This window comes from Schistocerca gregaria, chromosome X (genome assembly GCF_023897955.1).
Source record: "Schistocerca gregaria isolate iqSchGreg1 chromosome X, iqSchGreg1.2, whole genome shotgun sequence".
NCBI classification, from domain to species: domain Eukaryota; kingdom Metazoa; phylum Arthropoda; class Insecta; order Orthoptera; family Acrididae; genus Schistocerca; species Schistocerca gregaria.
Genome location: NC_064931.1, coordinates 482,459,439 through 482,486,349, shown reverse-complemented (window position 1 = coordinate 482,486,349; position 26,911 = coordinate 482,459,439). Strand labels below are relative to the sequence as shown.

The window sequence follows — 26,911 nt, the reverse complement described above, 5'->3', positions numbered from 1 at the left end:
CCGGGAACCTATTTAATTCTTCTTTAGTGGAAATCTCTCTTAAATTTGTTGCTCCGTCTATTGCCTGGCTGTAACATTAATAGCGAAATATTTGTGGAAGTAAGTAATTTCGTATAAGGTATGATTTGTTCCGCTAACCTTATTTGCTTCACTACATTTCCGCCTTTGTAGTAGAAACTTCAAGAGCTCGTTCTTTCGTTGTTGTCGGATACAGTGTTTCTCCTGATGCTGCACTCGAGACCTGTTCACTATTTTTTTTTTATTGTAAAAAAAGATTTTCTCTCAAGGGAACATTTCCACGCGCTTAAAAAAAAGCATTAACCTAACTACAAATTTAAATTTATTTTTGCACTTCTACGAGCCCGCATCTCGTGGTCGTGCGGTAGCGTTCTCGCTTCCCGCGCCCGGTTTCCCGGGTTCGATTCCCGGCGGGGTCAGGGAATTTCTCTGCCTCGTGATGGCTGGGTGTTGTGTATTGTCCTTAGGTTAGTTAGGTTTAAGTAGTTCTAAGTTCTAGGGGACTGATGACCATAGATGTTAAGTCCCATAGTGCTCAGAGCCATTTCAACCATTTGAACCACTGCTACTATTGTTTGTGGCTTAAACAAAAATGGTTCAAATGGCTCTGAGCGCTATGAGACATAACACCTGAGGTCATCAGTCCCCACAGAACTTAGAACTACTTAAACCTAACTAACCTAAGGACATCACATACATCCATGCCCAAGGCCGGACTCGAACCTGCGACCGTAGCGGTCGCGCGGTTCCAGACTGTAGCGCCTAGAACCGCTCGGCCACCTCGGCCGGCGTGGCTTAAACATGTAAGAGGTCGTTCATATACGGCAACTGAACGACAAAATCGTTGTAGTGTCCTCTTGTCGTTGCTGTCATTTCCACAAAATCGCAATATAGTTGGAAGCAGCCTCAAAAACTCTGTGGGATATCTCATACCTAAAAACAGCGACTGATCACGCTAATGCAGGTGCATGTCTTGAGAACTCTATTGCGTCTAATGTATTCTTTCTTCGTGTGAAGTAGAAATGGTTATTGGTATCGTGAGATGTCATCGTACTTCAGATGTAAGATGCATCAATGTCTCCTGCCATAGTTTAAGAAGTAGTAGCCCCAGAGGTCCAGGCATAAATGCCCTAAGTATGATGTACTGCAGGAAGTTTCCCATCTGAGATAATTGCCTCCACTTTATACATGTGTTGTTGCACTGCTTAGTCAACAAATCACTATTCGCTGGTGGGCGTATCAGCTGCCTATCCAATTCGACAGTGGCAAACTAATTTCTGTGTTTTTGCTCATGTACAACAGCTCGGTCCTTGCGCTCGGCGAAGTTAGAAAAGGAGACTTTATTTGTTTGCAGGTGCTGCTTCGAGGCATAAAGTCGCACGGGAAGATCGTGACATCTGTAGTGCGGTTGTGTGAGAAAGCGGCTGCGGCTGCAGCGGCGACGTCTGCGGCTAGCGACGACGAGGGTGGAGCCTCGAGCGGGACAGCGGCGTGTGGGAGGACAGGAAGGTCGCGGTCGGCGGGCAGCGCGTGGCGCGTCGCGCGCACCCTCGAGCGCCGCTGGCACCACCTCTACCTGCGCGCGCTCGAGTGGCAGTGCCACGTCGAGGAGCTACTCAACAGCCGCAACCCGGTACGTCGCGCCATCTCCACATTCTTCCTTTCCCGTCACTTGTAATATGTCCGGCACGAAAAAAAGATTAGTCTTCAGTATCAGTAATATTTCAATAACACCACCTCCGTTCCATTCACGGTGTTCACGAGGGGCCATTAAAATTGCAGTTCCACAAAGGAAACCAAATAACGAAATTTTGCTTATTGGTCATCGACAGTATAGTAGGAAAGGACATTATTAAATTTTTAGGAGCTTAGAGATATTGCGGGTCGCGAAATTTAGTACACAGAGCCACCTGTAGAAGCAAAAATATCTCTCGCAACGGTTGGGTATAGATTCGAAATCAGTTTCGATGACAGATACTGTTTCAACTTTATGCCATATTTTATCAGTAGTAATGGCTGGCGAGTGGTGTCGTGCCAGCCCAAGGCCAGATGTTTCCAGTGGATGAGAGATCTGGAGAAAGTGCTAGCCAGGGCAACAGTCAAACACTTTCTGCAACGAAGTTGTTCATGACAGTATGAGCGTTATCTTGTTGGAAGATAACGTTACGGAGGCCTCGAAAAGAAGACCAGCCATTGACTCTAACACGTCAGAAATGTAACGTCTGATATCCATATTACTGCGCGTGCGAACCATGTACCTTATGGCATTCACGTACAATCACGCCTGGTGCAGAGCCCGTATAAAGACGAAGAATGTAATGTGACAGCTTTCGTTCTTGTCAGAACTTCTACACCCAAATCCGTCCGGCGTGATTCTGTACACATGACCAAGACTCGTCTGAAAAGGCTACGTGGACCCACCGCTGTCGTATTTCTTGTTGCTGCCGCGTCATAGGGAGCCGGAACAAGGTTCAAAAATGGCTCTGAGCATTATGGGACGTAACTTCTGAGGTCATCAGTCCCCTGGAACTTAGAACTACTTAAACCTAACTAACCTAAGGACACCACACACATCCATGCCCGAGGCAGGATTCGAACCTGCGACCGTAGCGGTCGCGCGGTTCCAGACTGAAGCGCCTATAACCGCTCAGCCACCGCGGCCAGCACGGAACAAGGGTTGCCGTGCTGTCAGTTGGTGGTGCACCAGACGTCGTCCGGCTGTCCTTGTGCAAAGAAGTCCAGTTCTCGCCACGAGGTACATGATGTGGCTGTACGGACGAGCCAGCAATACGTCTTTCGTCTCCGGCGCTTGTCGCGTTGGTCAGTTGAGATCCTGCATGGCACTGAATGTGGCTCTAGCGAATTAATCGATTTCACATTTGCATGATGCTCGCGAGCAGCAATATCGTGGAAAGGTAAACAGCAGTCTCGATAGTCGACGACCCTGGCGTTGCGGATTCCCAAACGTGGTGGAAGACTTTCTCCTTCTTACGTGAGGTGTAACATGATTACAACCAACCAGAAGCAAATTTTCCAAGTAAGGATCTAGCTGAACAGTGTTCCCTTATACATAATGTAGATGGCGGTACTCCCAATTGATTTCTGGAGTCGTTGGTGTGAGTGGTTTTGATCTGAGGAGAATGTAAAGTTACAGATAGCTATAAGAGTACAAGTTGATTCACGCAAAGAACAAAACAACAGCCAGCCACTTTCTATTTAATTCTGCGAATAGCGCCTTTGCCGATTTCAGACAGACAGGCTATTGATGTTTACATTAGTTGTCGACGGCCCTGGCCACGTCACCCTTGTGACTGTAGTTTCTTGATGAAATGATGGATGCCTACAGTAAAAAAAAGGTGGAACTGAATTAACAGTGGTTGGTTCTTGATTCGTTAACTAACAAGTAGAATGTATTGGAGTGTGTCACGTTTTAAGAATAGACTTAGTCTTCTCCTTAAAGCTACATTTCCAGATAACAAAAACTCATTTTGCAGGTTAGCTCGATTAGGGAACTGAATATTCGATAGATAAAAGGGCCAGTTAACAGACTGTTGACCAGGTTCTGAGCCATACTTTTACATACAACTCTTTTGGGTATTTTACCTCTTCTTAATTTCCGTACTTCATAAGTAAATTTCCGTCTTATAGAAGACATAATTTATTCTTTTCTACCCATTCACGATGCAGCACTGTATGTGCTATCTTCAGTGTTTCTTGTATCAGTATTCATTCACATATAAAGAAAGAAGTATTTTGTGCAGGTGGTGTCATATGAAACATACTTTATCGTGCCTTGCATATTTGTAGTGCTGTCTGTATCGTCTGGTTATGTGTCGATGGGTCGCCAGTCTCCCATCCTTACGATCAATTTAACTTCGTTGATATTACGAGTTTGACAGTTTCTCTTCAAATCTGCTTCATAAAGGCCATGTCATCTTTGATTTGCGCACATACTTCCGCAATTGTTCCTGCGGACTGGCTGTTACCAATCACGACGTCAGACTGACTTCCGTTACATTAGCGTGTGTTCTCTGATCATGAAATCATGTCTACTTTTCTTCCCCCAGAAGTTTCTGTTATTGATTTTCTTGCTTGAAGAATTAAAGCAGTGACGTGGTAGCTCTTGTTGGAACCCCTGATGTCTCGGTTCTTCAATATGTTTACATGTACCTGGAAGGGGACAGTTCGTTTGTGAGTAATACATTGTTGTGTGGCAATTGCGTATTCTTTAACCAAGTACTGTGTACAGGGTTGTTCAAAAGGTTGCACACAAATTGAAGGAGCTGAAAGAGGAGTCTAAATGCAACAGTTCACCGAAAATAACGTACTGTTTTTGTGAACGTGCAACTGCTTATCATTCAGGCGCATTCCGTTTGTCGTTAAGTCTTTGCCTCTTGTATCAGTTGGTGTGGACGTGTCTCAGGCGTTGGATCGGAAGGGGTAGTCCAAGCGCATGGTCACCTCGCTCCCCTGATCGAATGCCCTCGTGGATTTCTTTTTTTAGTGGGGGCGCACCAGAAGCCTTGTTTACGTGAGGCTAGTTCACAACTAAGAAACGCTTCTTACCGGGATACTTGCAACGTCTGATGAGGTTCGTACCATGTCTGGTATCCGTAAGAGACGAATGATCACACTACCTTCGGACGGTCAGACTAACGCAGCTCTTTAAAACTTTATCAGTGAGCAGGCCAGAACTCAAAATACTATCAAGATGGCCTGCGTAGAGGGAGTCAGAATTTTCTGCAAAGATGCTATGACTTTATTTAATGTAGTGACCGTCATTTTGGACGCCTTCTGCAATGAACAACGTTGTTGAGTAAAGAGTAAATTATTTTTTCTGAAGTGTGTACATTGATTGTCCTTCCTGTTCTTGCCATTCCAAAACTTTCACTGGCTTCCAAGTCCTAGTCCATAGTTATTGTATTTCGACTCTTATCACAGTTCCTTCAGTCTTTTGCAAAACCTTTCGAGTCATCCTATCTACTGAGTTCGAAAGCCGTTCTTTGCGCTTCCTCCTCTATAGACGCGCGTCCTTCTGTTCTTTTTTAATTTATCACCATATCATCTATGTGAAAGAGAATTACTATAGGCAGATTTAATTTTGAACTTCTAATCATGTATGGTCTTAGGGATGAGAGTGTATAATTGAATCGTATTTTAAACGACCAGTAGACTTAAAAGTATTTGTTTTCATTAGTACTAGAAACAGCGCTACCTTAAATACCTTAACTTTGATATTTTTGTCGTTTTTTTGCTGTTACTTCATTCACGGTTTATCATGTTCGTTTAATTAACTAGATGTTTGTTTACTTTCCACCGTTGTTTTCTCTTTTATCAACAATAAACGTTCCTGTGGATTGTGGATAAACGTTACGTCTCTGTGCCCGATTCCTCCTACGAGCAGTCAGCATGTGCGACTGTCATGCGGAGTACCTGGGTTCACTTCCCGTACTGCTAGCGATTTTTCATTTGTGGGAGAAGTGGAAAGCATTTCGCCTCGTGAGGCCTGCTGAGGAGCTACATGAGTGAGAAGTTGCGGCTGCAAGATCTGGAAAGCTGACAACGGCCTGGAGAGCGGTATGCTGACCGCATGACTCTCCAAACCGCAGCCAAATGACGCTTTATGTCAGAGGATGACACTGAGGCCGCTCGGTATGGCGTTTTCCTCTGTATACTTCAGACTGGTTGTCTACACGCAAAAGACTCGGTGGATAATAAACTACGTTAATAGAAATATCCCATAGTGTAGCTACAATGTAGCCGAGGTATTGGTTCTCATATTTCTCACTAATTTATCAGTAATTGCTGTGGTTATGTGCTTATTACATTGTAGAATACCTAGTACGCAGTACTGTGACAAAGTCTGCTTTGTCATCGTTACTTTTTCGATATTCCGCAAGGAAATGTCTGACCTCTGCCCTTCAAAGCCTCAATTTTCCATAGTGGTTTTTGTCCACGAGAGGGAGTTAGTAAAGCGAAGGAAGCCTTCCAGTGATGCAGCTCGATGGAAGAAGGCGATTGCTTGGGTGACGGGCGAGCCATGAAAATTTATATTGAAGTCGAGTGACAAGTACCTGTTGCTCATTTCGTATATTACAATGCTATAGCTGGGGGACACTGTGATTTTACCAGTAGTCTGTACTGTCTTATAAGATTTGACATATTAACAGTGTGATCAGACATATGCGAACTACTAGCGGTGAAATATTAACCTATTGTAATGTCACAGAAACATCATTTGATTTCATTAGTTGTCAGTAGCCAGAGAATAAAATGTTGTACGTGTGGCTGGGAAGCCTGCAGGTTACATGTAATTATCATAACTATTTCATGATGTCGTCAGAAAAATGTAAAATACCACCACTTAGACACATGATTAGAATCTTATTGTTTGTAGTTAGGGTCGTTTCATAGCCAAGCAATCATAATACCACCTGCACAATGGGATAAGGAGATATTTTACAGCTCGTAAATCACGTCTTTGATGCCATTTGTTTCATTATACAAAATGAAATCTACCGCTAAACATTAATAAAAAGTAACACGAATTTTTAGAAAAACTATTCCGAGGCCAACTGAAAACGATGGTTTACAAGTACAGCGTGCTTTGTACCATTTGCCCACGACGTCTCGGCTTTATTTTGCGTGCCTTCTGTGGCGCAACGACAGCCATAATTTTTAAATTTTTCGTGAAGAGTATTACCACGTTTTATGCGCACTCGGTCACAGCACAACTGGTGGCATAGAAAACAAGCTTACAATCTACCGGATCACTAACGCTGGACATGTGGAGTGTCATCAACGACTACTTGCTCTGGTGTTTGCTAATGGCAGGAAGACGTTAAAATAAAACCTCACAGTGGTTTTTTCTTAATTTTTTTTCGCATTGTAGTATCGTGTCTGAGGTTAATCTGCTGTAATCTGTGCAGATAGCGCTATTCAACTCTGTCTGTCTCACGACTTGCCACGTTTACTGAACTCAATTGAAATTTGATATGACACGGTCATCTGCATTGTCAACAACATTGCAGAAACTGTAAAAGAAACCCGTGTAACCACGGCGAGAATGGATGGACGTGCATTTAGACCCTGTCTCCAAGCAGCGTAGTGGAATGTATCTATAGTATCTTCCCACTGGAACAGTGATTATTACGTCGTGCCTCCTGTCTGTCGGACACACCTGATCTGTGATTTTATTATGTGCTTGATTAGCGTAATTTTAGATAAGAGCTGCGTGCCTTTCATAACTTCTGATTAGAACTGCGTGCTATGAAAGAAAATACAACACTCCCCATATCCAGCGGTGTAACTACTGGTATTAACCCAAACACGTCCATTCCCTCCCCAGGCGAGAGTCGGCGGCGGCGTTCGCTACCGCTTAACGGAAGTGATGTCTGAAAGAACATTTTTCAAAATGGCGTGTATTTGCCACTGACGCAGCCAGTGTGGAAAGGAAGTCACACGCTCGCTCACACTGGTGCACCAGTTCACTGTCTGGTGGAAGGGGGAGACATCGTACTACTTCCTATAGAACCATGAGTTGAAACTTGGGTAATGATAATCTTTCTTATTCAATAAATAATATTCGTCTGTGGGGAAAATGTGTTCGCATAAGCGAAGCAACTGCGAATCCTGATTTTGTTCGTGGCCTTTGTGTGTTAGATTCGCAGTTGGCTTTAATAACGATGTCCATAGTACGAGAAATTCTAGAAAGGAAACAAAACTATAAACAACATTCATTAAGCACAACGTGATAAGTCAAGGTATGCAACACAAGACATGGATATTCTCACTACACAAATAGCTTTATATAATTTATGCTGTCATTTTCTGTAATTTTAAGTGATAAATGGTCTCGAGAACGAGATAAGCAACTCTGCACTGCTGTAGAGCTGTTCCGTTTTCAGTATGCTTCTAACGAACGTACTGATTAAATTAAATATGTCTTATCGGAGTTCATAGGACAGTTTTAAAATTCGGTATTCGTAATCCGAAAGACAATGACTATCATCCTTATGTGGCCATTAGTATTAAGGTTTTCCAGTGTTTTTGTGCATTTCTACATAGTGACATTGTTGTTGTTGTTGTTTATAATATGATAATACTTCCACTGAAGAGAAAAGCAAAAGGGAAAATGAAGAACTCCATGTTCACTGCCAGTTACCCATGTTCGGTAACTGATACGCTTTTCAAATAATTCAAAGGAAATGAAGGCATGAGCGCTTTGGGCATTGAAATACATCGTTGGGAAAGTTGGAAATTAGTGCCAGACTGGGGCTCGAACCTGGGTTTTTCCATTCCTCGCGACCGTCTCTTGACCGCCTCGACCAGTCGGACGCAGTCCCTGACCGGGTCAAATTTACAACTTATCCACACACTACTGACGTAGTGCCCTGTGCCTCACTATTCGTAGAGATTTACTGATACCCGTAAGAGTTCCGAGCATGTTTGTACTTCTGCACTGAAGAGATCAGTGAGTCGTCTCGCCCTAGTTCCATATACTCGTATATACTTTTCAAACGATGTTGCCAGTCCACCAGTTTCTTTGCAGCTTTGTCCCATCTACACGAAAGGCAAAATTTGTAGAACGTCCACCGAGGTGGTGCAGTGTTTAGCACATTAGACTCGCATTCGGGACGACGACAGTTCAAACACACGGTGGGCCATCCAGGTTTAGGTTTTCCGTGATTTCCCTAAATCACCATAGGCAAATTCCGGGATGGTGCCTTAGAAAAGACACGACCGATTTCCTTCCCCTTGACACAATCCGAGCTTTTGCTCCGCTTCTAATGACCTCGATGGGACGTTAAACCCAGTCTTCCTTCCTTACGTTCCTTGTAGAATGTCCCCAAAGAACGAGCACAGTCGGTGTTCTCACCTCCGAAGCAGGCCCGAAACTGTTACATAGTATCATTTCAGCGAGCAAGAATTGTTGCAAAACGCGTAATACACTGACCAGCAGAGATGTCTAGCTAATTGATACCGCAATAGATGTTTCACTACAAGTAATGTTTCATGAAAGTCGCACACATTTAGGACAATTGTCTCTCTGCTAGAAAAGGATACTTAAGTCTTTTTATGATATGCGATTCAGTAAGGCTAGTGTACACTGGCCCGAAGCGATATTAGAATTGCAGGTGGACATCTCTCCGTAGCGAATATTCCCTTGTAAATTTTCATTCAGTCCCCAAGGCAGCCAATTACATAATTACGCTTTCCAGATACTTCCTTTTTCCTTAATATCATCCACATTAGACCGTAAGCGATCAGAAACACACAGACAAGCCAAAACATTATGACTACTACCTACCGCGACGTTGGATGCAGCCTGGTGGCGTTACGGACACGATTAGAATAAGAAGAGCATGTAAGCGGAGCAGACAAGGACGAGGGAGCACCTTGGCGAAGATATGAGCTGCGAACGGGAGAATTCCATTGAGACAAGCGACTTTGACAAAGGACAGATTATTATTACACAGATCCTGTGAATGAGTATTTCGAAAACAGCAAAGCTAGTCGAATGGTCACGTGCTACTTTCGTGAGCATCTACGGAAAATGGTGGAAGGACAGTGAAACAACCACTAGGCACTCTTCAGAGAATGTGGGTTGGGGAGGCTTGTCTGCTCCGTAAAGTTGATAGATAACGATCTGTGGCATCTCTGCCGAAAGAGCGCAATGCTGGTGCACGCACAAGTGTTTCGGAGCACACCGTTCATCGTACATCGTTGAACATGGAGCTCCGCCGCAGACACCCCTACGTGTTCACATGTTGACCCAACGACATCGTCAGTTACGCTTGCAGTAGGCACGGAACCATCGCGATTCGACCGTCATCAATGGAAACGTGCCGGCTCTTCGGGTGATCACATTTTTGCTAAACCAGGTCGCTGGTCGTCTCCACAATCGCCATCACCGAAATGAATGGGGGCTCGAAATGTGGAGCGCGCCACAGACACAGACTGGTTGTAGTATTATGCTATGGGAGACATTCTCCTGCGCTTCCATAGGACCTGTGGTAGTAACCGAAGACACGCGGACAGCTGCAAACCACCTGAATCCCTTCATGCTTGATGTCTTCCCCGACAGCAATGTCATCTTTTAACAGTATAATTGCCCGTGTCTCGGAATCAGAACCGTGCTACAGTGGTTTTGAAGAGCATTATAGTGAGCTCTTGTTGATGTCATGGCGACCAATTCGCCTGAAGTGAATCATGTGGAACCCATCTGGGTCGCTATAGGGTGCCATTACAGCATACGCAAATCAGGGGTCCGCTATTTACGCGAGTTACATAACCTGTTCGTAGGCATTTAATACCTCATATCTCCACAAACCTTCTGACAAACTGTCGGATCCCTGATACGCAGAATCAGTTATGTATTTCGTTCCAAAGACGTACAAACAAGCTATTAAGCAGGTATTCATAACGTTTGGTGCATCTGTGTATATGCATGTTAGTGTCGCGAAAATCACTAAGCCGTCTGGCTGGTGTCGCAGTACAGATGTTGGTAATGCGGGTACCATGATGAAGTTACATGTGACAAAACGTTATTTTGAGATAAGCTGCGAAACTTGCTCTGGTACGTTCTGTAGTGGCGCTGAGGAAAATTAGGCAATATACTGTTCCATGCTAGCGGGGGATTTCGTTAATCTGTTAATATCATCATTTTTTTCTGAACATCGGCCTTAGGTCTTGCAGTTGAAATAAGTTTTGTGCCCAACCAAGTGATGGCTGATAAACCGCTCTCGGAATGTACAGTGATACGGTCGTTGAGTGTTGGGGGTCGTGCTCTCAGCATCAAGCGCTCGGAGAATGAGTTGTAGAATGAGTTGTTTCTGCAGTTTCATCGCAATAGCCTAGTAGCGCGTACAATCGAAATGAAAATTCATAATGCACAGTCTGTACAAATACAATTTGCCAATGCGCTGACGTTGTAATTAATAAAGAAACGACACACTGTCCTAAAAGTTCGTTGGAGCTATACATGTTATAAAAGAATGCTCCCACAAAAGCACTTTTTGTGGTCCCAATATAAAACTAACACATTTGTTGGTGTTAGCGGAGACGATGACATTTGTCACTCACGAGTGTTGGCTTAATTGGTATGTGAATTTACATCTTCTTCTAGAAAGATAAACAGAAATTCTGTAATGTTCGAAAATATGAACTGATTACATAAAAGTAAGGTATATTGTCTCGTGTTACATCGTGATCAGATATATTTAAATCTGTAAGTTCGACACTTCGAACGGCGTAATTTCAGATAAAAGCGCTTCCCCTGTTGTATACTGTAGCTCACAGACTTTTACTTTTGCTAACACTTTATTGACAAGCACTAGTGTCGTGCTAAGATGTTCATACCTATACTGGGAGTAAATTCATAGATATCTGTGGATATATGTTGACGGGTATCTATTATTTTTCGCTGCCTAGAAGTCAATTATTCGTTCATCCACTACTCCGTGTTTCTAAAGAGATGTACGTAAGACAGTTACTCGTGGATGGAAACTGATAATTACGTGACGGGTATGGAAACAGAGATCAGCTGCCTCACTCTGATGGTTGCAAAGGAAGACGTATGCTCTTTGTATCGTTTTATTCCGTTTAGTGCTTTCACGGAAATCTTGACGGACGCTTATCTCGTGCATAGATGGCGTCCGTGTTTTAGTGACTGAGCTGATAAGTTCCAAAAAGACGCATCTGTGCGCTGTGGCACGTTCAATAAGGTGGTATCGGCTCTTGTCCAGATAAGGTGCCAGTTGGGAGCAGAGAGCTGTGTAGGGCAGTGCAGTAAGCTCCTCGGTTAATGGTCGTCGGCTAGCTGTCTATGATACCGGTATTCCGAAGTTCGCTCCAAAGATCTGTACGCCCTACTTTCAAGAGGCGTTTACTTAACGTCTTTCGTTTCACACACACCGTGTTTTTTACTTTGTCGTTCGTGATAATGGACTAGTCCAGAGCGGAAGAAACTTTAGTGAAGTGGCCTCAATGGCGCTACGAAATTAGCAAAGTGAACATTATAGGCTAATTTTTTTTTTGTGAGTTTAGAAGCTATACTCTGAGAGGATGCCTGAGATCAACACGAAGCCTGCCGAAGAATGTAAGGTTCGTAGTTAAAATGCAATTTTATTTCATACTAATGACAGAATTTGTGTGATATTTGCTGCCGCGCGCGCGCGCGCGCGCATGTGTGTGTGTGTGTGTGTGTGTGTGTGTGTGTGTGTGTGTAAGTAAATGATGCAGAATTTAAATTGGACGCGAAATATTTAACTAGCAAGAGCGTATTATTTACGTGCATTCAAAAAAATCACTTACGTTCTGCTTAAATATTTTTAGTTGACGTAGAATACAGTGCAGATACGTAGATACCCTAGAACAAAACATGAGCAACGGTCACATATCTGGTTGAATGTTTAGCGTCAGAAGATACAATATCAGGCAGATATCATATCAGCAATGTGCCTCATGTAAATATCGCTACCTCCGAATCGATACGCGAAACTTCTGTTAGAGGCAGCCATGTTTCTCACAAACCTGCATGTATGTGAATCAGCATTAATGCGCATTTTGCGTGTCCGGTTGCGCTTTCATTCGCCGATGCTGACGGATGAAGCGTATGTGGGAGTCCGTTTGCCCACAGTACTCTCACATGTTGAGAACTCTGAATATTATACCTTAAGCAAACAACTTTTTGATCTTTATACTGTTACTTCATTGCGGTATAGTTTCGGTCTGTGAGATTCCAAATAAGCGCTATAGTTTTCTTGTTAGTGGTTCTGTTGTGTCCATTTGTGCTTTTTTTAAGTTATCGTTCAAACTAATAATTGTTTTCTAAACTCAGTAACATAAAGGACATTACAAAGCTGGTTCAGTGATAGTACTTCCGAAACTCTTGGGTAACATACTTTCAAGTATTGCCAGTGTCTAGGTTTGTTTTCCTTATGGCATCTGCTTGTCATATAATTGTAAGATGGGTTAAGGAAAAATTATAAAAGTTAAAGAAGAAATGAAGATATATGCGGCCGAAGACCACCACCACCACCACCACCACCACCACCACCACCACCACCTCCACCACTAAAGAACTGAATTAATATGGTCTAATGAGTCATCTCAAAGTTGCTGGAAACACTAGTAGTTAGTAGTAGTAGTAGTAGTAGTAAATTATGTCTTACTTGGAGCGTAGCTACAAAAACCGTTGGGCAAAGGTAGGCTTAAACTCACATTCGTAAAACTGACGCAGATAAAATTAGTCTGGAGAAAATGTTAAAAAAACCTATTTATTTAGATACCTGTTACAGTTGCGTATGTATTCCTTAGTGGTGACTAGTTTCGAACAAGCCCATTCGTTTTCGAAGAGGTGCATACGCCAAAATGTATCACCAGTGAAAAGTATAAATACGAAACGTTAAAACACACAAAAGTTCTCAAGTGCCCTGCGTTTACAGATCACAGTTCACTACAATAGCTATGACATAGCCGCGTCTTTATCGAGTGATTGTAAAATAATTCCAGTGTAATACATGAATGTTGGCAGTGCAGAAATATTGGAAAACGTTAATCTTCCCAGAGGAAACAGGTTAAGAAACATTAACAATAATGTGAAATCTGCCCTCAACTATTTCTAAACAAACGTATTACCTTTCAACTCAGTATCATTGATCGGTACTTCGGCACTCCTTTCTAAAACGGCCAAAGTTGATTTCAGATTAAAACCTATTGAAGAATAGTGATGAAACTGCAGTCAGTGTAGACATAAAAAATGGAGGTGGTTTGAATACACTTCAAAAAACCATATTATACTACACAGATGGCAGTGAGATGGCGTGTAAAGGATAGGAGATAGCGGGAAAGACCAAGAAACAACTGAATCGCACCACCGAAGGGGAATGAGTATAGGAAGGGAAAACTAAATAAAGGATTTAGGTAAAAACAAAACAACTTGAAAATATTTCGCTGATGCATGATGCTCCACAGGACGGATAGAAAATGATTATTATTTTCATGATCGATTAGCGAACGTATTTGAGACCGAGGATACGAGAAATTTAGTTAATCAGCAGGAAGTATTTTGTATTGCCTGTGCAGATTTGAATTTGCTGCGACTGCGTTAAGAAGTGAAAAATTTGTATTTCTTCCCCATAGCAGTATGTCGTCAGTCATTAGAGGTTACTGAACTCGCTTCGTGATCATCTTTCACTGATTTCCAGTTAGGTGATCATGAGAAAGGAGCAAAATTTTTTTGTGCTGGTCTCATCCAATACCCCTCTCCTCTCGCGGTCATTATTTTTCTTGGAGAGCCAGTCCTGAAATACTGCCGATAGGTCTGTGTTTAACATCACAAAATAGAAAAGAGATACTGTAATAACAAAGACACGCGTATTATGATTTCTGTGCTTTCACACTTATTTCAACTGCGTCCTTCCCGTGGCGAATACATGACCGTCTCACAACGAGAAACGAAATGCATTGCGTTGCCAGGTCAGTGTTCCCGCTTATTACATATTTGATCCGCTCCAGAGCCATAATGGCAAGCTAGCTTTCACATTGACTTTACCCGGAAATTGGAATCAATTGGTTTGTAATTAGGTCTCCTTTGACAGACAAAAATGAACTTGTAATTTGACTACCATGCAGAGAAAAGACAAACTCCATCTGTAGGAGCCGCTATGTTTTACTTGATTGGAAAGCTGCTTCAGAGGGAGTTAAAAGAAATATTTTATGTTGTTGTAATTCATTATCCCATTAGCATCATCCAGGCGAAATATTTATTTTTTCAATCGATATTACATCGCACTCCTTATGGTGCATTCCCTCCCTCCCTCCCTCACTCCCTCCCTCCCTCCCTCCCTCCCTCCCCCTCCCGCTGCCTTTTTTTCGCAAAATATGTTTTAGTTCTGGTTTCTTCCTGTTTTTGCACTGTACCATACGCATACATGTTATATGGGCGTCTTAACACGTTTCCTGCACTCATGTCTGAAGAGTGTCAGTACGGAGCAAAGTTAATTGACTTAAAGTTTTGTGATCAGTGATCGGAGTAAAAATACATATGACGTATTTCTGGATCCCTGTGCCTACTCCACGATTAGGTCGCAACTTGAGGAAAGTATGTAACAGTAGTGTTTTTGTCTTTTTTACAAAAAGTTGTATTCAGTTCATGGGCTTTGCCAATATCTTACTGTTTGATATTTGTCATTGCTGTACATTACATTTTGAATTCTGGTTTGGCTTAACTTTGATATTTCTCTAGAAATGTGTACTTGCCTTTTCTTTTAGTAAGGCATCATTTCAGTGCTAGCATGACGTGTGGCCTTTCTGTAGACAAAATATGGACGTGTATTTACCAGTTTAAAATTGAACGAACCAGAAACTTCGGCTGCTCTTTTGGATTTCGCAAAGGAAATGAAAACCATGAAGTGATGGGTAAAAAAATAAAATTCGGTGGTGTGATGTTGGACGTTAATTGTGTGGCTTGCATTAACAGCTATCAGTGATAAGACCTAGAGGGGGTTGACTGTTAACAGACTGGACGGGGACGCAGCAGTGATATTACTGTCATCGGATGTAAGTTACTGCACAGTTTCCCGGCATTTGAAAGAACATGGAGAAATCAAAAAAGGTGAATAACTTGTATCGCCAAATGAAGTGTTTCCTTTCTCTGTTATTCAGTGAAAGGGAAAAAGAATGATGTAGGTCGGAAAGTAGCTGTGCGATTATAACCGTCGCTCTGCGCCTGCCAGAAACTGATGGTACAACAGAACGCATCGTTATTCACTATCAGTTACTGAAACCAGCTGTAACTGCTGAAAGATAAAGCATCCTGTCCGGTAAAATAAGCAAGTAAGTAGCATACATTGATCACCCCCACAACCTCTAGTGGCAAGAACTACGCACTTACACACACTTTACGCACACACAGTGCTCACAAAACCTCTTACTAGGAAATGGTTAGCAGGCGTAGGATACTCATATACGATTTCAGGAACTGCTTCGGTTCAAAAATCCTTACTTCCTTTTGAAAACTGGATTGATGCATTAGTATTTCCTTGAGGGATGTACTACTTTCAGTTACGCAGATTTTATTTATATTTGGTCCCACGAGACTGGAAACTTTTGCAGAAAGTCGACGTATTTGGTAAATATATCAGTACATGTAATATTCATTGAGTAACATGCTGACTGTGAACAATGTAGCATTCGTGGCTAATCAAGAAGAACGTTTTATCTTGCTTCTTTGTCATTATCTGGGACGCTGAGATGGGAACGAGGCTGAAAATGGTTTAAGTCACGCAACAGTTTTTATCGTCATTTAAGCAGGATAAAGGGCATGTAATTGCATTTTCCGCGCTTTACGTTGTAATATGATTGACTACCAAGCAGCCGCTTAATTTTGATATCTCACTCAATATTGTTTTGTATGTATACTATTCTTGTAAAACAGTTTCGGAGGTTGTGCCAGTGAAGACGATTATAAAGTTTCGAGTGTCTAGAACATATACTACCAAGCTGTACACTTATTTTTCTATTTGTAGCTGGTATCTGTACAGGTATCATTGGTGATCTTGCAGCTATCGAAGAATGAACTTATAATGAAATCTAGACCTTTAGCTGCTTACAGGCGTTGATAAATATCAACGGGGACAGTTGAAAAATGTGTGCGCCGACCGGGACTCGAACCCGGGACCTCCAGCTTACAAGTCGGATACAGTAAACGCCTGTAAGCAGCTAAAGGCCTAGATTTCATTATAATTTCACTTATTTTTCTTTTCTACAAATTTCATTTTTGGCTCAACATTTCCGCTAGTAGCTGTACAGCATATTGCCTAGAGTGCTCGGTACCATTAACTATCAATCCTTTTCCATTGGACTATGAACTGAGATAAAATATCTCCCCATATGACTCCTTCTCATTTTGATTTGTATCATGTTCTACTTGTGATGTCAATTACTCGATCGATATGAAATTTAGGTTGGGTTGATGTGGTGCAAGAGACCAAACATCGAGGTCATCGGTTTCATCGGATTATGGAAGGAAGTCGACCGTGCCCTGTCAAAGGAATCACTCTGGCATTTGCCTGTAGCGATTTAGGGAAATCACGGAAAATCTAAATCAGGATGGCCGGACGCGGGATTGAACCGACGTTTTTCCATGCGTCTTCATTATGCAGGTTATGCTTGAAGGCGATTTCTGAAGAATGAGTTTTCTTTTCCAGTGAAAGCCTTTTTAGTCAAACTTAGGATTCTGTAAATTACAGACAAAAGGCATTTTGTTCTGTATTGCTGCGCACCAGTTCTGTACTGCTGTTATATAAAAAGTCTGAAAATGTGTTTTACGTGCTGCTTTTCGTCAGCAAATCGTCACAATGAGGAAGAGAATAGATCCATAAATTTAATTGCCATCGATAATGAATAGTATGTCATTTTCGATCGTAACTGTGCATTATTATTTAGTGTAGTCGCATAACACTGGCGTATTTCAAAGCATTATGCCGGTGTTCATGAAACATCCTCAAACGTCTATACTTCTCAGTACAATCTTCCTGTTTCTTCTTAACTATGTACAACATCGTCATTAGCAGGCACTAAGTTCCACATAAAGCTAGCATATGACTGACACACACCATTTTCCTGTCATCAACAAGGTCATTTCTTCTAGTAATTATCCCTAAAATTTGGTTATCAGTTTACCCCTGTACAATTTCCCCCCTGATGAATTCTGTGCTCTGATAAAAATGAAATGTTTTATATTCAGCCTCCTAGTGATTGTAAAATATCGTAGAAGAAAACGTTAAGGATTTTGAGAGATAGAGGATGTCATGGAGAACGGAAAGTTCACTCCCAGTGCAACATTCGTGACCAAGAGTAATCTTGTTGCCTAGAAACGCTTAGATACAGCCGGTGCAGATATGTTGGCCGTCACGCGCAACCTTATGTCAGAGCACCATTACCTGGAGACTTCACCTGAAGTACGTCGTAATTAACATTTCTATAAGATTTAAAAAATGGCTCTTTAATAAGTATTGAATACATTGTCTACTATATCATATGATAATACGTAGTCATTAACGAGTAGATCATGTCAGTTGGTTGTATGAGTTGGCTTTGTACACATTGAAAATACGTACTTCATTAAGGGATAACTTCGTGAGTCTTCAGAGTGGAGAGTTGTAGCTTTATACGAAGAAAGATTCTTCTGTGAATAACAAGTAGCCGAGCGGCAAATGAACGCATGAGTGTGATCTCGAGGTCAGGTTAAGTGTGTAACTGTTTGTGTGTGCTTTAATTAATGTATTACTCTACATTTTTTCATTGTAGTACCAAAAAACGAAAGACATCGAAGCGTTGGAGTCCATGAGTTCTTACGAGCTTGGATACTAAAGACGGCACATAGCGCTATTCGGATGGCTCTATTGCACTGCAGTGCCATTCATACCATCGCGTGTCGCGACCAAATGACGTATTTTTGCAACTTCGAAGAAAGAGCTCTCCATATAAATTCTATTTAAATTGATTGCTTATTCTGAATCATTGTTTGACGATACAGCAATAGGGAAATTGATTAAAGAGGTGCAGCCTAGCTAAGGTGGCTAAGATGTATCCGCTTCCTTTCATTTCTTGCTTCTGTCGATCAACAGACATCCAGTCTTAAGACTGAGGTAAATTCTTGTGACCATTTCTTTTTCATATCACAAGAAGCATTAGAATCTGTTTGGTTATAATCGGCGCTGGTGAGTTTGTTTTCAGTAGGACAATTGTAAATCTGCTTCTACGACGTCATCGACATCGGGTAAACATTAAATGAACAGGCAGTCTGCTAGGTAACCCTCAGGAACTGTGATACGTGTGTTTCGCATTTCGTCTTCTTGTTACACCGGCCGACATACACGGCAGGTTATGTTCCGCTTCTGGTTGAATGAGTTCAGGAGTGTCTTGCGGTTTCAGCGGAACGTGATAACGTTCCCTATTAATGTTGGTTGCAGTTTTTTGGTTCTTTCATGTCGTTCCACTTACAAGACCACATAAATAGTTGCTGCAGTCACAGAGCGCAGACAGGAGTTGATAAAGGCACTGGATTTCGATTACGGGGGAATAGGACTCAAACCCCTCTGCCTAGCCACTTCAGGTTTCCCGTGATTTCCCAGGATAGGTTAAAACGATTGGCCGGGTGGCTTCTTTGAAAAGAAGCATGCCGATTTCCTTCCCCATTCTAGCCTAACCGGAGCTTTATTTTCTCTCCCTGATGATCTTGTCATCGACGGGACGTTAAACATCAGTATTCCTTCCTTCTTTCCTTCGCTGCGAAACCGATGCATCGTTATAGAAGGATAGTGACGACTATGGTGTGGTGCATTGCTGATATCAGACACCGCAATGTCATGAGAATGAATAAAAGCAAATTCTTGGCGGTACTGCTGCATGCTGTGTGAAATAGGGGCAAATAAGTTATTTCGCCTTTGTTGATCGACAGAAACACGACGCGTTAATGTTTGGCAAAAAATGCACGAGAGACACGAAAGATACTCGGAACTTTACTTCTGCAACATGAGTCTCATTGCTATACGCTGTACTTTGTCCTTCTCCTGGACTACTTTTAGTGGCATTTCGATATTTTTCTTCGTTTCTAACTAGTGAAATGTGCGGTAGCGAGAATCCGCAAAGGGAGTTTGAAGATGAGAACGCAGTTTCTCGAGATAATCTTACGTATTTTTTATGAAATTATATCTCACTATCAGCGAAGATAATTAGCTGCTGACAATAACTACAGAGAAGTTCTCACTTAAACCTGACGTGACAAGAAAACCGAGGTAATTTTACCCAACTTGTTTGATGGATTTCTAATAATGAGAAGGTTGACCCAGAAGCGTGACTTGACTTGAATTTACTAGCACCTTGTTGGAATAAATATGTAGGTAGCATTGTGTGATGCCCGTGGCTGATAAAAGTTAATTTCCGTTGTGTTATTTTTACTGGAAGATTCACTGGAATTGACAGTCTTTTGTGTGAAACAACTTGATACTGACTTAGTTTTTACTTTTCTATTATGTTTCCCTTAACATTCATGCATTTTTGTAGACAGAAATAATTTGATGCAACAAATCATGGGGATATATTGCAGTAGTATTAAAGAGATGCAAAACGGCAAGTACGGAGAAGGAAACAATTCATGCTTTAAAACTCCTAAGGAAAAATTTTTCCGATCGCTGTTGATAGTAATATTTCCTTTATTTTAACTAATGTTCAGGATTTGGGTCGTTAGCATGAGAGTATGTATAAGAACCAAGAGGAAACAAGAAGCATGGGACATAAAGAACGAAGTGCTCGGATTGATAAAGGTGTAAGACAGGGACGCAGTCCTTCTTTTTTAATGATCAATATGTGTATAGAAGAAACAATCACGAAAATAAAAGAAAGGTTCAGAAGTGGGATTAAAATTCAGAATGGAAAGATATCTATGGTAAATGAGATTCGCTGCTGAGATTTCTGTCATCTGTGAAATTAGGAATAAGTACAGGATCAAATGAATGGAATGAACTATGTAATGAGCGCAGTATATGCGTTGAGAGTAAACCAAAGGAGGCCACAAGTGATCGGGAGTACCTGAAATGAGATTAGCGATAAACTTAACATGGAAATTGGGGACTAAGAAGTAGACGAAGTGAAGGAATTCTCGTAAATACGCATGAAGGACGAAGCAAGGAGGGTATAAGATGCAGACTAGCACAGACAAAAAAGGGATTACGTAGAGAGAACCGGAAAAGAAGAGAATCGAACCCTGTGAGATGTGGTGCTATAGAAGGATGTTGAAAATTAGGTGAACTAATTCGATAAGAATGAAGAGGCTCTCCGCAGAATCAGCGAGGAAAGGAATAATTGGAAAGCACTGGGAAGAGGCAGCATGATATGGCACATGTCAACACATCAGGGAATAACCTCCATGGTGGTAGAGTGGGCTGCAGAGGGTAACAACAGTAGGGGAAAACAGAGATTAGAATACGTTCAAAAACAATGAGGACGTTGGGTGTGAGTGCTATTCTGAGGTGAGGAGATTGTCACAGGAGAGGAAGTCATGGCGGGCCGCATCGAGCCGACTGAAGAGTGATGACCTAAAAATGATTTGGCAAGTTGCTTGCCAGTTTTATCATCCAAAAAATCACTGTCTGTTCCTCATTTGTTTAAGGATTATTTTGCATTTAATGTGAATTTCACCTTGGGCAGTAATTCGTCCGTGCGAAAAATACCTAGCTGTGCTTTGGTTCCTATTGCAACTTTCTCTATGGGCCTTTCCTACAACCAGAGAGGAGAGAAGTTTGTCTTGGCGTAAGTCAATGGCCACTTTCAATAATACACGGGAGCGATAAGTCGAAAATTCAACTTGATTCATTAGGTTTCCTTCATACAGAACCAGTGTATTTATGCGGGTAATATGAATTTGACTTGTAACGCTTTTGATCCGGAATATATATATATATATATATATATATATATATATATATATATATATATATATATATATATGTGTGTGTGTGTTGTGTGTGTGTACGATGGCCGGCATTACGAAAGTGGATCCCATATTTCTGGAGTAATTGCCTCGGCGGCCTGCTTTGACAGGCTTTGCAAGCGCTGATAGCGCTAATAGATTTGTGACCTTGGTTGACAAGCGGTTACCGTAGCGGACTGTCAGACAGCCTGAGTACAATCGGCGGCTGTTGCTGGAGATGTGAAAAAATGCCGGCGCCTTGGCCAGCAGCAGCAACGTTGCCGCGCCTGCCCGGCTGCAGCCGCCGCCATAGCCCGGACACGGCGGGCTGCGGAGCTGGCTTGCAGATGGTACACTGACCTTCATCTGGTCGCAGACGTGCTCAGCTCGCTGGAACCACATTCGTGTGGCCAGTTCCGGCCTCCGCGGCACGCGTCCGCAGCCGGCGTAGCTAGTGACTCGATGCACACGTAGCAGGGCGCTGCTCTAAAATACCCAAGCTGTTCGGTCATCATTTAGACGGGTTCCGGCAGAACTCTGTTGCCGAGGGAAGGTCGCTTAAGTAAAAAAAATTAGGTCACATTATTACCTGAAAATAATGAGTTTACTAAAAATGCCACAGTAGTCACGTTTCTGTTTTGAAACAGCCTTTGTAGTGCCCTCGAACTTTTGGTTTACAGATTGTGCAAAGTGAAATAACGTCTTAGAGATGTCATGTTCGTAAAAATATGCGCTCGATTTGTGCTGCATGCGGCGTGCTTAATCTTTATCCGCGTAGAACGAATTCACAGAAGATAACGCGAATACTTTCTTCCTCGTGTGCCAAGATACTAAAGTAATACTGTAGCGTTTCTAAGATAGTCAGTAAGTCCATTGTATCCAGAATAAATTTCCACATTGCAGCGGAATATGCGCCTATTTGAAACTTGCTGACAGATTAAAAATCAGTGTCGGAGCAGGAACAAAACACACAGAGTCCTGATACAGCACACAGTTCTAATCTGCCAACCAGGTTAAATAAAGTCTACTGTTTCTTTCATGCCCTTCATATTTAAGGAAAACCAATGTCTAGCACTGTAGAAGAGCGGAGTGTAGCATTGCGCCTAATTTTCTCGATGTTTCGTTGGAAGCGGCTTGAATACTTTTTCGATGCCATTTAATTTCCTTTTATGTACGCGTTTACTTTCATCGTTGCCAGGATACTATTGATAATTCTGCCTTCGGACATTTGTCAGATTTCTGAATTTCTTAGAGGAGCTGCTGATTGTCACAATTCTTCTCTCCAAAGCGTGGTTAGCTCTCCGCTTGCACCTGGGCTGCAGCGGGCTCAAGCCGTGTGTCGGTGCCTTGGCCGAATCGTCCGGAAGAAAGGAAGCCCCTGTAGCTCCGGACGACGCCATAAGCCGCGCGCCGTGCTCTCGCAAGCTGCCACCAGCTTCCCGCCAGGCTGCCATCTACTCGTACCTCCTCTCTTGAGCAACGCCGGATAATTGCCAGGGAAACTACGTATAATTGCTCACGTTCTGGAAGTTTCGTCCTTCCAAATGACTTGACGCAGTAACCCACAAACGAAAGATTAAATGTAGAAAGTTAGATTTGCCAGTGTCTTTTGGCATTAAAATATTCTGTTTCGTTGCATCTCCCCTCCAGACTAAGTTCATGGGCATATTTTTGTTTCAAACTGCATGTTAGGTGCTTTAGCAAATGCGGGCTTCACATTCTTGCTGATTTCAGTTATAAGGGCATTACACTGCGGTTTAAGGCATGCTTCTGTGGTTAGCGTTTCGTCTTCCAATATTGGAGACATCCTCAGAGGCTGTGAAATCTGAAGTCTCCGGCATTAAGAGACAAAACGTCCCAGAAACACGCCTTAGAATATGGCCTGATGCCCACCTAGGATTGGTGTTTCTGTGATAAGTTATCACGACTAAACATTAACCTGAGACTTTTTTCTAATGACAACATGGTTTCACAACTAGCTGATGTAACCTTTGTGTTACACCAGTTTCGGTTGTTGGTCCATTTTCGAATGACGGTAATGGAATCACAAATCGGTATGGCACTGCTGTTCAAATAGTTAAAAAGTTAGGTAACAACGCTCTGAATAGATACATACTTGAACTGAAGCCTAACAGCCGAAACTGCAGTAACACCTTTATTAGGTTGGAAAAATCGGGCAGTTGTGAAACCAAGTTCCCATTTAAAATGTTCACAGTGGCCGAGGAGCCACAGGCGAAAAGAATAATAAATCTTAGACGTGAGTGATGAAACTGTCTAGTGGTAAATATCAGAAGTGCGCGCTACACCCGAGGTTCATCCAGAACTACTGGCTTTGTTCACGAGGTCGCTGGAAGGGAAATGCATAGCACCATAATATCGGACGTCATGAAATACTTCAGTGTCAATACGAGTTCTCGTGCTGATGACCTTTTTGATCGTGCGTGAAGTTTAATCATTCACATATACACTCCTGGAAATTGAAATAAGAACACCGTGAATTCATTGTCCCAGGAAGGGGAAACTTTATTGACACATTCCAGGGGTCAGATACATCACATGATCACACTGACAGAACCACAGACACACAGACACAGGCAACAGAGCATGCACAATGTCGGCACTATTACAGTGTATATCCACCTTTCGCAGCAATGCAGGCTGCTATTCTCCCATGGAGACGATCGTAGAGATGCTGGATGTAGTCCTGTGGAACGGCTTGCCATGCCATTTCCACCTGGCGCCTCAGTTGGACCAGCGTTCGTGCTGGACGTGCAGACCGCGTGAGACGACGCTTCATCCAGTCCCAAACATGCTCAATGGGGGACAGATCCGGAGATCTTGCTGGCTAGGGTAGTTGACTTACACCTTCTAGAGCACGTTGGGTGGCACGGGATACATGCGGACGTGCATTGTCCTGTTGGAACAGCAAGTTCCCTTTCCGGTCTAGGAATGGTAGAACGATGGGTTCGATGACGGTTTGGATGTACCGTGCACTATTCAGTGTCCCCTCGACGATCACCAGAGGTGTACGGCCAGTGTAGGAGATCGCTCCCCACACCATTTTGCCGGGTGTTGTCCCTGTGTGCCTCGGTCGTATGCAGTACTGATTGTGGCGCTCACCTGCACGGCGCCAAACACGCATACGACCATCATTGGCACCAAGGCAGAAGCGACTCTCATCGCTGAAGACGACACGTCTCCATTTTTCCCTCCATTCACGCCTGTCGCGACACCACTGGAGGCGGGCAGCACGATGTTGGGGCGTGAGCGGAAGACGGCCTAACGGTGTGCGGGACCGTAGCCCAGCTTCATGGAGACGGTTGCGAATGGTCCTCGCCGATACCCCAGGAGCAACAGTGTCCCTAATATGCTGGGAAGTGGCGGTGCGGTCCCCTACGGCACTGCGTAGGATCCTACGGTCTTGGCGTGCATCCGTGCGTCGCTGCGGTCCGGTCCCAGGTCGACGGGCACGTGCACCTTCCGCCGACCACTGGCGACATCATCGATGTACTGTGGAGACCTCACGCCCCACGTGTTGAGCAATTCGGCGGTACGTCCAAGCGGCCTCCCGCATGCCCACTATACGCCCTCGCTCAAAGTCCGTCAACTGCACATACGGTTCACGTCCACGCTGTCGCGGCATGCTACCAGTGTTAAAGACTGCGATGGAGCTCCGTATGCCACGGCAAACTGGCTGACACTGACGGCGGCGGTGCACAAATGCTGCGCAGCTAGCGCCATTCGACGGCCAACACCGCGGTTCCTGGTGTGTCCGCTGTGCCGTGCGTGTGATCATTGCTTGTACAGCCCTCTCGCAGTGTCCGGAGCAAGTATGGTGGGTCTGACACACCGGTGTCAATGTGTTCTTTTTTCCATTTCCAGGAGTGTATATTAGACAACGGATCGATAATCTGACAAGTGATGCGATGCTGTTTTTCGTGTTTATGTGGATACGGCAAAAATATTATGCCGTATTTGCCTCATACGAATGTACTACACCATGAGTCCAAAAAGTTTCAAGACTGGATTAATAAAAAATGGGGAAAAGTAAAGATGTCTTACGGCATAATGGGTCTTACATAGTCTCCCCCCCCCCCTTCCCCTCTCCCCACCCACGATCAGCAGTACAACGCACAGAAAGTTCATACTACCCTTGTGAAACTGTCAGATAAGTCTTTCTTTGGGATCTTCTTCAAGTAGCACGTCAGATTGATAAGGTCTTGGCGAACCATCGGAGACCCATTCTGCACTTTGTCGTTTTGTAGTAGCATGTATAAACCAGGTGCCGTCACCCGTGATGATTTTTTGCGAAGAAGAATTGTGCTCGTTTATTTCACTCAAATTGGGGCAGGCCTCCATGCGTCGTTTTTTATTGTTCGCGAGTCAGGGTATGCAGAACAAGCTTTGTACACACTTTTGTCTTCTTTAAAGCATTCTGGAGAATATCTTGAGCACATCATGTAGAGATGGTCTGTTCGATGTTCCATTGCGATCTATGTCACAACAGTTTTGACACACTACGGCTCGTGGTCTCGCGGTTGCGATCTCGCTTCCCGGGCGCGGGGTCCCGGCTTCGATTCCCGGCGGTGTCAGGGATTTTCACCTCGAAATGACTGGGTGTTTCTGTTGTCCTTATCATTTCATCATCACTCATGTAAGTGGCGATATTGCGTTGATAAAAGGTTGGGAATTTGTAAGGGGGCTGATAATCACGCAGTTGAGCGCCCAACAAACCAAACCATCATCATCGCACGTCCAGTGGTTAAAACTGCCTGCTCACAACTGACTAGTCGACTGCACATCGTCGTTTACAGTTGTTAGCCCAAGCTGCCATTGTAGTTACTGAGCTGACGTCGCTTGTACTCCAGGAATAAATTCAGTCTCTGAACTTTTTGGACGGGCGGTGTTTGTACGAAACTGCTAATACTGGCGACAACCTGAAGTGAGAAAAATTGTTGATTATGACCTATTTTTATGAGTAATATAGCCTGGTTGTACTATTGCTTCACTTCTCATCAAGATTCTTCTGAATTTGGCGAAGGAAAAACTGAATGCATTGTGAAGAAAAGTAATTCTGTGAGCACAGTGTAGCCAAAATAACGCCCAGAGTGCCTTCGATACAGTTCCGCGCCGTCGCCTATTAAACTACACGCGTGCATGTGGAACACTCGAAGAGATAAGGTATTCGATTTAAGACTTACTTACAAACTGGACACAGTTCCTGATGGGGAGGCATCGTCGGATGCAAAAAGGTAGATTCTACAGTACCTCTTTGCTATGTAAAAGAGCCACCGCCGTTTACGATAAACGTAAATAAAATGACCTGGCAGATAGCATACGGGGTTCCATGAGGCTGTTCGACATTTAAGTTGTGTACAGGAAAGCGACATCGTTAGAAACTAGTCACGAAATCCA

The 26,911-nt window shown here is 43.2% G+C and overlaps 1 protein-coding gene across 4 annotated transcripts in view; it reads left to right on the top strand.

The window, feature by feature from the left end:
• The window catches only part of LOC126298945 (uncharacterized), an 828,858-nt gene that overhangs the window by 576,688 nt on the left and 225,259 nt on the right, over nt 1–26,911 (top strand). For all 4 annotated transcript variants that reach the window (XM_049990548.1, XM_049990546.1, XM_049990547.1 and 1 more), the window contains exon 9: nt 1,373–1,651. In XM_049990548.1, the coding sequence (XP_049846505.1) occupies nt 1,373–1,651 (279 nt within the window). The remainder of the gene's footprint in view (nt 1–1,372; nt 1,652–26,911) is intronic.